This window comes from Ornithorhynchus anatinus, chromosome 5 (assembly GCF_004115215.2).
Source record: "Ornithorhynchus anatinus isolate Pmale09 chromosome 5, mOrnAna1.pri.v4, whole genome shotgun sequence".
Lineage (NCBI taxonomy): Eukaryota > Metazoa > Chordata > Mammalia > Monotremata > Ornithorhynchidae > Ornithorhynchus > Ornithorhynchus anatinus.
This window is the reverse complement of record NC_041732.1, coordinates 50206910-50220189: the sequence shown is the minus strand read 5'-3', so window position 1 is coordinate 50220189 and position 13280 is coordinate 50206910. Positions and strand designations below refer to the sequence as shown.

General features: G+C 43.9%; 1 protein-coding gene across 3 annotated transcripts in view; it reads left to right on the top strand.

Moving 5' to 3' along the window:
- TLN2 (talin 2) overlaps positions 1-13280 on the top strand; it is a 488673-nt gene that overhangs the window by 357321 nt on the left and 118072 nt on the right. For all 3 annotated transcript variants that reach the window (XM_029064739.2, XM_029064741.2, XM_029064740.2), the window contains 2 exons: positions 3308-3401; positions 12101-12190. In XM_029064739.2, the coding sequence (XP_028920572.1) occupies positions 3308-3401; positions 12101-12190 (184 nt within the window). The remainder of the gene's footprint in view (positions 1-3307; positions 3402-12100; positions 12191-13280) is intronic.

Below are 13280 nucleotides of genomic sequence, written 5' to 3'. Positions count from 1 at the left end.
TGCACCTAGAAAATGGTCAATCAATGCCATTGATTAATTGACTATCCTGATAAATTTTGAGCCTCCATTGCTGGCCTCAGTCGCTAGAGGACTTGTAAATGCATTTTCAGTGCTAGGTTATGTGTGGAATTTTCCTAGACACTGGGGGCCCCTCTCTCCTGGCAGTGTGTTCATCCTACTTAGTGGTGTGCTCTGAGCAGCCGTTTCTGATCACAAAATCTCCACACCTTTTCTTCTACCAAGACGAGCCCGTTGTTGGGCAGGGATTGTCTCTATCTGTTGCCGAATAGTACATTCCAAGCGCTTATAACAGTGCTCTGCACATAGTAAATGCTCAGTAAATACAATTGAATGAATAAGGCAGGACAGATTTCCAGGTGTCTGCATGTAGTTGTTTTTCATTATCTGAAATACTTTGCAAGGTCTCAAAACCATAATGAGTTGGAAGTTTTCAGCTTGGATCGTTTCCTTTTTCTCTCAGACTATGGAAAGGAAAATCCAACAAAATGCAAAAAGTGTCCAAAGCAGAGGCATCCCACAGAGGGGGACTCAATTGGTCTCTTTACAGTACAGAATATCAGTGAATCCTGATATCTTGGTGTTACTAAAGATGCTCAGGGATCCCTGCTTTTGAGGGTTGCAAAACATGGAAAGAGCGGGAGGGAGGGAGCAAGAGAAGGATCCTTTTTTCAACCCAATAGCTTATCTCAGGTTCCTTATTGGTAAGGTTGAAAGCTAGGGAAATCAAGCCCTCCCTTTTAACAGCATTTGAGCTTATGGCGCCAGTCAGTTAAGACACAAGAATAGAGAAGCAGAGTGGCTCAGTGGAAAGAGCCCAGGCTTTGGAGTCAGAGGTCGTGGGTTCGAATCCCGGCTCTGCCACTTGTCAGCTGTGTGACTGTGGGCAAGTCACTTAACTTCTCTGTGCCTCAGTTACCTCATCTGTAAAATGGGGATTAACCGTGAGCCTCACTTGGGACAACCTGATTACCCTGTATCTACCCCAGCGCTTAGAACAGTGCTCTGCACAGTAGTAAGCGCTTAACAAAATACCAACATTATTATTATTATGAATAGGTTTCAACATCAAAATGATCACTGGAAGTTCAAAAATGAAAATGACTCGATCTCAAGGGGAAACTTGTGGAAATCTTTCAGTACCTGGTGCCTTGTGATTACCCAACATCCCAGTGGGAAAGAGTGAATAGGTTTGGATCAAGAGGGGTTGGATCTCAATCAATGTCAGGATTTTTTATTGAGTGCTTACTGTGTGCAAAGCACTGTACTAAGTTCTTGGAAGAGTATGGCACAACAGAGTTGGTAGACCCATTCTCTGCCCATAATGAGCTTACAGTCTAGAGGGTATCAAACAGTGGAAGATAAAGATGCCCATTTACAGTGTTTAATTCTTTTCATTGTAGACACATAAGTATTATGGATCTCCTTGCTGCTACTGTTAAATCAGACCAAATATTAGCCGGTTATTCATTGGGTTCGCATGACTGGGAAGGAGAAGGTAATTAGAAATACTCAGAGTACAAACAAATAAGTTCAGTTTCTTATTCCAGACCCATTTCCCCCTTCTATTTCCTACCTCAGATAGCTTGTTCTTTATTGTACTGCTGGCGGTTTTCTACACTGGGAAATCCACCTTCTTAATCACACTGAAACATTTCTTCATATAAGACCTGTTCTTGTTACTCCCTTAAAAAAGGAGAAAGAGTGGGAAACTATCTCCCTTGCTTTCTGAGGCCTGAAAGGATTTAGTTCTCTTTTCCTGTGAGTCTGCCAGGATTTCATCTCTCAGGATCCAGAGGTCTTTTCCTGTGAGTCTGAAAGGATTTCATCTCTCGGGATCCAGAGGTTCCTCGTTGTTTCCTTGTCGGGCCCTTTCTAGCAGAGTTCCATTACATTGAGGAGGCACTTCCTCTGGCAGCTGAGCAGAGCCCAGCCTAACATTAATTGGGACCTGTGCTCAGAGGCCACCGTTCTTGCAGAGCGACTGGCAGGGGGTGATCGGCAGCTCTGCCATGCATATATGTATTAAGGAAAAGTGCATATTTTAAATTCAAGTACAATGAGGAACATTAATAGCTGTTTACAGTGTCTCTGAGGCATTCAGAGAAGCCTTATTAAGATCTTGTAAATTAGGAGAAGAAATCAGAGTTAATGTAATCTTCTTGTTATTTCAAACTTTATTGAAACACATCGATCCTTATGCTTCTATCAAATAGTAGCCATTTGCACTTAAGAATCTGTGTTTTTAAAGAGACACAAATCATAGCAATGACCAGAAATGAGATCATTTTATTTATATAGATATTGGCTCTCCTTCTGGCTGATTTTTCATTCTTTGAAGTCTTCAGATTGCAGAATAATTTTCATTAGGAGCCCCATCCTTTTCAAAGAACCATTGTTTTATTCACTAAACCAAGATTTCATCCACAAACACAGAGTAGTCCCAAATGAAATTTAATGGTAACTCATCTTGGTCCCAGTAAAGTTCACGGCATTTTGGCATGAAGATATACTCTCATCCTAAGATAATAAAAACAGAAGAGCATCTAGATTGCTTCAGAAGGGTGTCTTGGCTTTTATCTGTTCCCTAGTCCAAATATGTTCAGTCAAGATTTCAGCAAGGATAGTCTTGGCAATTGTGAATTTCATCATCCCCGTTAGTCTCTTGCTGAGTGCTGTGTTATGCACAGTGGGGTTTTCAAAAGAATGTAGTCAGTTCAGCCGTAATAGGGGCTTTCATTCTGCATTGTGGATCAAACAAATACTGTTGAAGAATTGAGAGACGTTCTTCCAACTGTGCATATCTGACGGGATAGAACACGATGAGGTGTCAGAAGAAATGACTGTGCATAGTGGCAGTCAAGGCGTAAGCTCTAAATAACGATTTCTCATCAAAGGGGGTTTCTTTAAGAATACAATGCCTGTATTAGAGTACTACCACTATGTTGATCCTTGCTCCAAGGAGTTTATAATCTAATGAAGCAGGCAAGACTGTGTTTAAAATAATAAACTTGCAATTAGATAAAAAGTGCAAATGCTGAGGCAGTTGTACCTAACGGTAAAGTGACCGTACCGTTTCTTCAGTTTGGGGAATTTGAAGAGCATCTCACTTTGGCTCCTGCCAGGATGCATTTCCTAGGGGTGTTTTGTATCCCATCATCTGATTCAGGTGGAACAGTGAATATTCAGGACTAAATGTAGAGAGCTGAATTTTCTCCAACTTAAAAGACAAAATTTAAGGTGATTCAAGTCTCTCGTTACTGAATTATTTTCTTGCTTTTCCTTCTAGAGCTGTGACGGAGAGCATAAATCAGCTCATCACCCTGTGTACCCAGCAAGCACCTGGGCAGAAGGAATGTGACAACGCACTCAGGGAATTAGAGGTATTATTCCATGGAATAATCAGGTGGTCTTTCCACTTTGGAATCTCGGAATCTGTGTTTCTCTTCCATTTTTCTATAGGATTATTCACCGTCAGTTATTTTTGTTCTTTATGATTGTGATATTCGTAATAATAACAATCACAATATTTGTTAAAGTGCTTACTATGTGTCATGCCTGGTACTAAGTGCTGAGGTAGCTACAAGTTCATCAGGTCCCACATGGGACTCACTATCTCTGTAGGAAGAAGAACAGAGATGGAATCCCCATTTTACAGATGAGGAAACTGAGGTACTGGGAAGTTCATTCATTCATATTTATTGAGTGCTTACTGTGTGCAAAGCACTGTACTAAGCGCTTGGAAAATACAGTATAACAACAAATAGACACATTCCTGCCCACAACGAGCTCACAGTATAGAGGGGGAGACAGTCATTAATATAAATAAATAAATTACAGATATATACATATTTGCTTTGGGGATGGGAGGGAGGATGAATGAAGGAGTAAGTAAGAGTGGCTCAGAAGGAAGTGGGAGACGAGGGGAGGAGGGCTTAGTCAGGGAAGCCTTCTTGGAGGAGATGTACCTTCAAGAAGGTTTTGAAATGGGGAGAGCAATTATCTGTCTGATATGAGGAGAGGTCAGCACGAGATAGATGAGATCGAGGTACAGTGAGAAGGTTAGCAATAGAGGAACGAAGTGTGCAGGCTGGATTGTAGTAGGAGAGTAGCAAGATGAGGTAGGAGAGGACATGGTGATAGAGTACTTTAAGCCATTGGTGAGGAGTTTTTGTTTGATGCAGAGGTGGATGGGCAACCACTGGGGTTCTTGAGTAGTAGGGAAACGCTGTCTGAATGTTTTTGAAGGAAAATGATTCGGGCAGCAGAATGGAGTATTGACTGGAGTGGGGAGAGACAGGAGGCAGAGAGGTCAGCAAAGAGGCTGGTACAGTAATTAAGATGGTTAATAAAATAATGGTGGTATTTGTTAAGCGCTTACTATGTGCAAAGCACTGTTCCAAGCGCTGGGGGGATACAAGGTGATCAGGTTGTCCCACATGAGGCTCACAGTTTTAATCCCCTTTTCACAGATGAGGTCACTGAGGCCCAGAGAAGTTAAGCCCAAAGTCACACAGCTGGCAAGCGGCGGAGCCGGGATTAGAACCCATGACCTCTGGCTCCCAAGCCCCGGCTCTTTCCACTGAGCCACGCTACTTCCCTAAGCAAAAAAGAGGTAAAAAGAGGAAGTGTGTGATGCCTTCTTTATAGATGAGGAAACGGACCCAAGGAACTTAAAGTGAGCTTCCCATAGCCATACAGCAGCCAGGGGCAGAGCTGAGTCGAGAACCCGATTCTCCTGGCTCCCCTTCCCATGTTCTTTCCCTTAGGCTGTCTGGGCTTTCCATCTTTCCTTCATTTGATCAAATGGGGAATTACTAAAGAAACCTGAAGCGGCCGAGCCAGGATTAGAACCCATGACCTCTGACTCCCAAGCCCGGGCTCTTTCCACTGAGCCACGCTGCTTCTCTAATATAGTTAGTATTTATTTGGAATGGAGGTGCCTGACCTGCAAGAAGGTAATGTGATTTTCTCCACTTGCCCTGGGCTGTAGTGTCAGCTGAGTCATGGTTAGAGGAAGACTGGGATCATTTAAGCTCACCTGGAAGAGTTGCCACTGCCAGCTAAATGATGGCAGGAATAAAACTCCGGGCCATTCTGTGGGCATTTCAGTATCAATGAAATGACGCAGTCCCAGAGAGTCAGGAAGTGTGGTCCTCTTGTTAATATTGGCAGGATCCCAATCTCAAGGGGATTCTGACACAAATTGAGAAGCAGCGTGGCTTAGTGGATAGAGCACAGGCCTGGGAACCAGAAGGACCTGGGTTCCCAGGCTACCTCGACCACTTGTCTGCTGTGTGACTTTGGGTGAGTTACTTCATTTCTCTGGGCCTCAGTTACCTCACCTGTAAAACAGGCATTAAAACTGTAAGCCCTATGCGGGACAGGGGCTATCTCCAACCTGATTGATTTGTATCTATTTCAGTGCTTAGTACAGTGCCTGGAACATAGCAAGTACTTAAATACTGTAAAACAAAAAGGTAAATGATGGGAAAGGTTTTTGGAAAAATCAAGGTGCTATAAAAGCACAAAGTATTTGGATTACTATAAGATGATCCTGACCAAAGTGTAGTATTGGTTGGGTGAAGTCATAGAAGTGAAAATATATAGTTGATTTGCTCCTGCCTTGAATCGAACTGCTGCACTTTGAACGTGTCCATAGGTATGCAGCGTGGCTTAGTGGCAAGAACACAGGCCTGGGAGTCAGAAGGTCATGGGCTCTAATCCTGACTCTGCCACATATCTGCTGTGTGACCTTGGGCTAGTCACTTCACTTCTCTGGACCTCAGTTACCTCATCTGTAAAATAGGGATTAAGAATTTGAGCGCTATGTGGGGCAGGGACTGTGTCCGGCCTGATTAACGTGTAGCTACCCCAGTGCTTAGAACAGTGTTTGGCACATAGTAAGTACTTAACACATTATTATCACTAAGTGCTATTGAGTCGTTTCTGATTCATAGTGACTACGTGGATATACTCTCTCCAGAATGTCCTGTCTGCCAATCTGTACCCTTTCTAGCGATTCTTCAGTTATCGTCGTTATGGTCTCTGTCCATCTAGCTGCTGGTTTGCCTCTTCCACATTTTCCCTGGAATTTCCCTAGCATTAATGTCTTCTCCAGAGACTTGTCCTGCTGATTATGTGTCCAAAAGTCCAAAATATGCTAATCTAAGGCGAGTTTTTTGGCCTTCCAAAGACCACTTGGGTGTAATTTGCTCTAAAATAATTTGTTTTTTGCGCAGTAAATGGTATTCACAAAAGCCTTCTCCAACATCACATTTCAAAGGAATTGATGTTCTTTCTATCCTGGTTTTTCACTGTCCAGCTTTCGGATCCATACATTGTCACTGGAAACACCACAGTGTTGACAGTTTGTATTTTGGTGGCAACTGTTACATCAGCATATTTCATGACTTTTTCCAGGGTCTTCATAGCAAGTCTTCCTAACATTAACTTTGGTGTATTTCTTGGCTATTACTTCCTTTATTATTGATGATTGTACCATAATTATAATTATTAGGTACATACTTTGCTAGTAAAGATGCATTGTGATTCTATTTGATGGTCAAAGATTATTGATGTTTCATTGCCAATAAAACTAGACTGTAAACTCGTTATGGGCAGGGAACTTGTTGGGTAATTCATTCATTCAATAGTATTTATTGAGCGCTTACTATGTGCAGAGCACTGTACTAAGTGCTTGGAATGTACAAATCGGTAACAGATAGAGACAGTCCCTGCCCTTTGACGGGCTCACACTCTAATCGGGGGAGACAGACAGACAAGAACAATAGCAATAAATAGAATCAAGGGGATGAACATCTCATTAAAACAATAGCAAATAAATGGAATCAAGGCAATGTACAGTTCAGTAACAAAATAAGTAGGGTAATGAATTATACAGTTGCTAATTCCGTTGTACTCTCCCAAGTGCTTAGTACAGTGCCCACCACATAGTAAGTGTCAGTAAGTACGATTGATAATGTCAGGACTCAATCAGTGGTAATAATAGTAATAATAATAATGTTGGTATTTGTTAAGCGCTTATTATGTGCCGAGCACTGTTCTAAGCGCTGGGGTAGACATAGGGGAATCAGGTTGTCCCACGTGGGGCTCACAGTTTTCATCCCCATTTTACAGATGAGGGAACTGAGGCACAGAGAAGTTAAGTGACTTGCCCACAGTCACACAGCCGACAAGTGGCAGAGCTGGGATTCGAACTCATGAGCCCTGACTCCAAAGCCCATGCTCTTTCCACTGAGCCACGCCGCTTTGTCTGTGAAATGCAGCTATTTTTTACCCCTTCCCTTTTCTGTTTCATCCCTAGCTGAAGGGCCCAATTGCTTCCACCTTTGTTGGCCCTGAGTAATTTGGAAAAAATCTTCCTGACTTTTCAATAGCTAGACTACAAGGGTGTCTTTAACATATGGCTGCACTGAGGCATTGTGAATAGAGCTGGCGAGTTCTGTGAGATTCTAAAGGGCTCCTTGCGGTGATCAGCTCCAACAATTACAGTAATTTCTCACTGCCCAGGAAACAGGTGTAGGAAACAAAGCCAAGTTTGTCCTTTACTTCAGAGGCTTGAGTTCCTTTCCACCAATCATTAGCAGTAACCAGGTCTTAGCTCACTGTGAAGGCCACTGAACTTCGTTCTTGAGTTCTTGCAGATGAGTGTCCTTATTGAGAAATACAGAACCAAGATTCTACTTGAATTTAGACCTTCATTCATGGTCTATCAATCAGTCAATCAAATATACTGAGTGCTTAACTAATTAAATAATTAATGTATTTGTTAAGTGCTTACTATGTGCCAAGCACTGTTCTAAGCACTGGGATAATCGAATTGTCCCACGTAGGGCTCACAGTCTTCATCCTCATTTTACAGATGAGGTGACTGAGGCACAGAGAAGTTAAGTGACTTTCCCAAGGTCACACAGCTGACAAGCGGCGGAGCCGGGATTAGAACCCATGACCTCTGACTCCAAAACCCCCAGCTCTTTTCACTGAGAGCACTTAATGTGTGCAGAGTAGTATACTAAGTGCTTGGGAGAGTACAGTATAACAGAGTTGGTGGGTGCATTCCCTGCCCACAAGGAGTTTACATTCTAGCTGCGGAGGCAGACATTAATATAAATAAATATATTTTGGGTAAGTACATAAGTGCTGTGAGGCTGAGGGAGGGGTGATTAAAGAAAGGGTACAAATCCAAGTGTGAGGGCTACTTATAAGGAAGTGGGAGAAGAGGAAATGAGGGCTTAGAGAAGACCTCTTGGAGAAGTGCTTTTAATAAGGATCTGGGGAAAAAAGGGTCTAAGAAAAATTCAAGAATGTTAGTACAGTCATTGCAGTCAGTGTGTGGTCAATAAATATCACTGCTATTCCTGATGATTTTGAAATTTAAGGACAGTTCCATCACCAAGATTTGCCTTCATGTTATTCGATAAGTGAAACTTAAATCCTAGCTTCCATGGTTAGTTTCTCTCAAGAATATAATTATTGTGGTATTTGTTAAGCATTATGTGCCAAGCACTGCAGTGAGCACTGGGGTAGATACAAGATAATCAGGTCAGACACTGTCTCTGTCCTACATGACGCTCACAGTCTAAACGAAAGGGAGAACAGAAGAGAGATAAGCAGGATGCTTAGTGGTTAGAGCATGAGCCTGGGAATCAGAAGGGCCTGGGTTCTAATCCCAGCTCTTCTTCATGCCTACTGTGTGACTTTGGGCAAGTCACTTAACTTTTCTTTGATCAGTTACCACATCTGTAAAATGGGGATTAAGACTGTGAGCCCCATGTGGGTCATGGACTGTGTGCAACCTGATTAGCTGTTTCTATCCCAGCACTTAGTACAGTGCCTGGCACAGACTAAGTCCTTAACAAATATCACAAAACAAAAACTAAGTATTAAGTGCACGCTCTGTGCAGAACACTGTACTGAGTGCTGGGAAAGAATACACAGGTGCGAATTAGATATGATCCCTGTCCCACAGGGGCTCACAGTCTAAAAATGAAAAGGGAGAGAGGAGCCTGGGCAACATTTATATAGGGAGAGATGAAACAAAACACGAAGAAAACTTAAAGACAAACCAAAGATCAGTAGGTTACTGTGGCTAGAGGAACAGGTTCCAGACTCCTCCCCAGCTACAGTGAGCACTAATAATAATAATAATGTTGGTATTTGTTAAGCGCTTACTATGTGCAAAGCACTGTTCTAAGCACTGGGGGGATACAGGTAATCAGGTCGTCCCACGTGGGGTTCGAGGTTTTAATCCCCATTTTACAGATGAGGTAACTGAGGCACAGAGAAGTTAAATGACTTGATCAAAGTCACACAGCTGGCGAGCGGCGGAGCCGGGATTAGAACCCATGACCTCTGACTCCCAAGCCCGGGCTCTTTCCACTGAGCCACACTGCTTCTCTAACTACAGCAGCAGCACCGCAGCCTCCCCAAGGTTTTGTGGAGGCAGCTCCAGGCTGCGCTGCTTTCCTGTGCCTCGTTGGTGGTGGGAGGCGGATTGGGATGGACTCTCCTCGGTGCCAAGGAGGAGAGCCGGTGCTCGATCCCGGCAAGGCAGCGAGGTAGCCCGCAAGAGAAGGACGTTGAGGGAAGTGTCGCACAGTGGAGTGTGGCGGGTATCCAAGGAGCCAGGCATCAGATGGTGAGGTCTCAGTTTAAGTCCACATAAGCGACGCTCCATGCTCAGAGCATTCAGGAAGCAAAAGCCTCAGAGCTGCAATGGAGAGGCACAGGCCTGGAGAGGATGCTGGTGGAGTGGTCTCAGGTAACCTGATTTGCTTGTATCCACCCCAGGACTTTAGTACATTGCTCGGGCACATAGTAAGTGCTTAACAAATACCAGTTGAGATTTACAGAGGCTTAAGTCCATACTGTTGGCCTTCTCTGCCCAGGGCATATTGGGAGTGGAGCCCCAAGAGCAGTAATGGAGAGACACAGGCAGAGGGACCATGCTGGCTATGATTTACAGAGACTTTTTTAAAAGTCCTTGCGGGCAGCCCGCGGGGCACAGAGCTTCCCGAGAGGCGCAATGGAGAGGCAGTAAGCACCGGAAGGACTCAGGTTGAGAGGTTCTGAGACGATAAGCAGCACCTTAAGTCCACTTGGACAGTCCGTGGTATTTAATCACCATTTTACAGATGAGTCAACTGAGTCTGTGAAAAGTAGTGAGTTGCCCAAGATCACTCATCAGGCAGGTGGTGGAGCCAAGATTAGAAACTCTGGCTCCCCAAGCCTGTACTGTTTTCATTAAGACTGTTAGCCCGTCATTGGGCAGGGATTATCTCTATCTGTTGCCAAATTGAACATTCCAAGCGCTTAGTACAGTGCTCTGCACATAGTAAGCGTTCAGTAAATACTATTGAATGAATGAATAAGCCATGCTACTTTTCAAGAATAGATTAGTAAAAAGCGAAGGAGTTAAAATCCCAGGCCATTTAGTGTTTATTGACTGCTTACTGTGGCTCTGTTGTGGGTCAGAGACTGTGCCCAAGTTGTTTATTTTGTATTTACCCCAGTGCTTACTGTGCTAAGCACTCAGATACAGAATAACTCCAGCACAGCGCCTGACCCACAACAGCGCCACAATCCAAGGAGAAGACCAGATGAACCCTGTCCTCTCCCAGACTTTCCCGACACTTTGGACGGCACTACCATCCTTCCTGTCTCACAAGCCCTCAACCTTGGTGTCATCCTTGACTCTGTTCTCTCATTCACCCCACACATCCAATCCGTCAGCAAAACCTGCCGCGCTCACCTTCACAACATCACCAAGATCAGCCCTTTCCTCTCCATCCAAACTGCTACCTTGTACAATCTCTCATAATATCCTGACCGCATCAGCCTCCTTTCTGATCTCCCATCCTCCTCCGTCTCCCCGCTTCCGACTATAATTCACTCCACTGCCCGGATTATCTTCCTATAGAAACGCTCTGAACATGTTTCTCCCTTCCTCAAAATATCTCCAGTGGTTGCCTGTCAACCTTCGCATGAAGCAGAAACTCCTCAATGTTGGCTTCTAAGCTCCCCATCATCTTGCCCCCTCATCTCCCTTCTCTCCTTCTACAGCCTAACCCACACTGTCCGCTCCTCTGCTGTTAACCTCCTCGCTGTGCCTCGTTCTCGCCTGTCCTTCCGTCAACCCCTGGCCCACATCCTTCCTCGACCTGGAATGCCCTCCCTTCTCACATCCACCAAACTATCGTCCCCTCTTCCAAGCCCTATTAAGGGCTCACCTCCTCCAGGAGATCTTCCCAGATTGAGTCCTCCCTCTCCCTCTGCTCTTCGTCCCCTCCCCATTGCCCCTACTCTCTCCCTCTGCTCTGCCCCTTTCCCCTCCCCACAGCACTTGTGTATATTTGTACATATTTGTTACTCTATTTTATTAATGATGTGTATATATCTATGATTCTATTTATTTTGATGGTATCGATGCCCGTCTACTTGTTTTGTTGTCTGTCTCCGCTTCTAGACTGTGAGCCCGTTGTTGGGTAGGGATTATCTCTATCTGTTGCTGAATTGTACTTTCCAAGCACGTAGTACAGTGCTCTGCACACAGTAAGCGCTCAATAAATATGATTGAATGAATGAATGAACTCCATTCCAGGGCTGATAGTTCTCCCCTTCCTGTATCTTTGATTCTGCTGTACTCTCAAATCCCCAGGCCTCAGCTCTTAGCAAAATGCCAAGACCCCCATGCCTGCTCACAGGCTGGGGATGAGGTGAAGGGGCGGCTGTACCAATTAGTGTTAAAGTGGCTGCCCATTAGCACTCTGACACCTCCATTGTCTAATTCCTGGGTGGGCTGACCAGAGTTTGAGGTGGGGAGGAGGTTAAGGAGGGGGAGAGAGCATTTAGATTCCAGGGCTGTTAATTCTGCCCTGAAGGATAGCATAAGTGGAAGAGAAATCAGTTACAGACATTAGGTCATTATAAGTTACTTGGCAGCCTTTTTTTTTTTTGTGGAAGCTTTATAAAAGCCCAAGATTCAATTAACATCATTTCCTTCCCAACTGTTTCATTCTCAAATACTAGCAAGCCCTGAAATTGCTCTTTCTTCTTGCAGACAGTTAAAGGAATGCTTGATAATCCCAACGAACCTGTGAGTGACCTCTCTTATTTTGACTGCATTGAAAGCGTGATGGAAAACTCCAAGGTAAGCAGGCATACCTCTCCCTTAGTGATGGAGAAGGTCATGGTGTATAAGGGACAATAAAGAATATGGGCAGTTGTCAGAATGTTTTCTGTTCCTTCATTCGAGAAGGTGTTCTAATAATAATAATAATTGTGGTATTTAAGTGCTTACTATGTACCAAGCACAGTACTAAGCATTGGAGTAGATGTAAAATAATCAGGTGCTACAAGAGGCTCACAGTTGAATTAGGAGGGAGAACAGGTATTGAATCCCAATTTTGTAGATGAAATGAGGCAGGGATAATTTGCCCAAGATCACACAGCAGGTAAGTGGCAGAGTGAGATTAAAATTCGGGGCCTCTGATTCCCAAGCCCATTCTCTTTCCACTAGGCCATGCTGCTTCTCATCACCTTAAACAATAGTCAGGATTATGTAAAACTCCTCAAGTGAAACAGAAAAGGAACACATGGAAAGAAGGTTTAAGTGTTCCTAGTTTGGAGTGTGAATTTTGTGTGGGCCTTGCTCTCTCTTTTTTGGACAGGGTATCTCGGATGTCTTTGGGGCAGAGCCAAGTACTTCTGATTTACCTCAGGGCTGCTCAGAAAGCCCGAGGCTTTATCTCTGCCTCTAGTACCCCTGCTGCCAGGTGATAGCATGTTGGGGCCTGTCTCAATTTCACAAAAACCCAAAGCTCCTTTTGCTTCCTTGCCCCTCTGTGTGCTATTTGGCAGCTTTTTGTTTTGGTTTTGACCGCTCTTGTTCATCTCTAACTACAGAGATGAAGATGTTTTCAATATTAAAAAATGTCAACCAACAGTTATTTTCCTGGGGAAGAAAATGCCAGTTCACGGCTAAAACATTGACCAAGATTCTAGACTTGTGTGTGCCATCATTTTACTGTGACCGTGGTTATCACTTGGACCTGTATTTTTCACTTTCCTGTGTAATGGGGTCAATATTGTCTGATTTTGCTCGGTCAGTGAAAATCAAAGTGCCTTTGAGGAAAAGCTTTATACAAGATTGTAGGAAAGACTCACATTCTAAAATTGTGGATAGAACATGGCCCGGGAGTCAGAAAACCTGTATTCTAATTCCAGCTCTGCCACTTGTC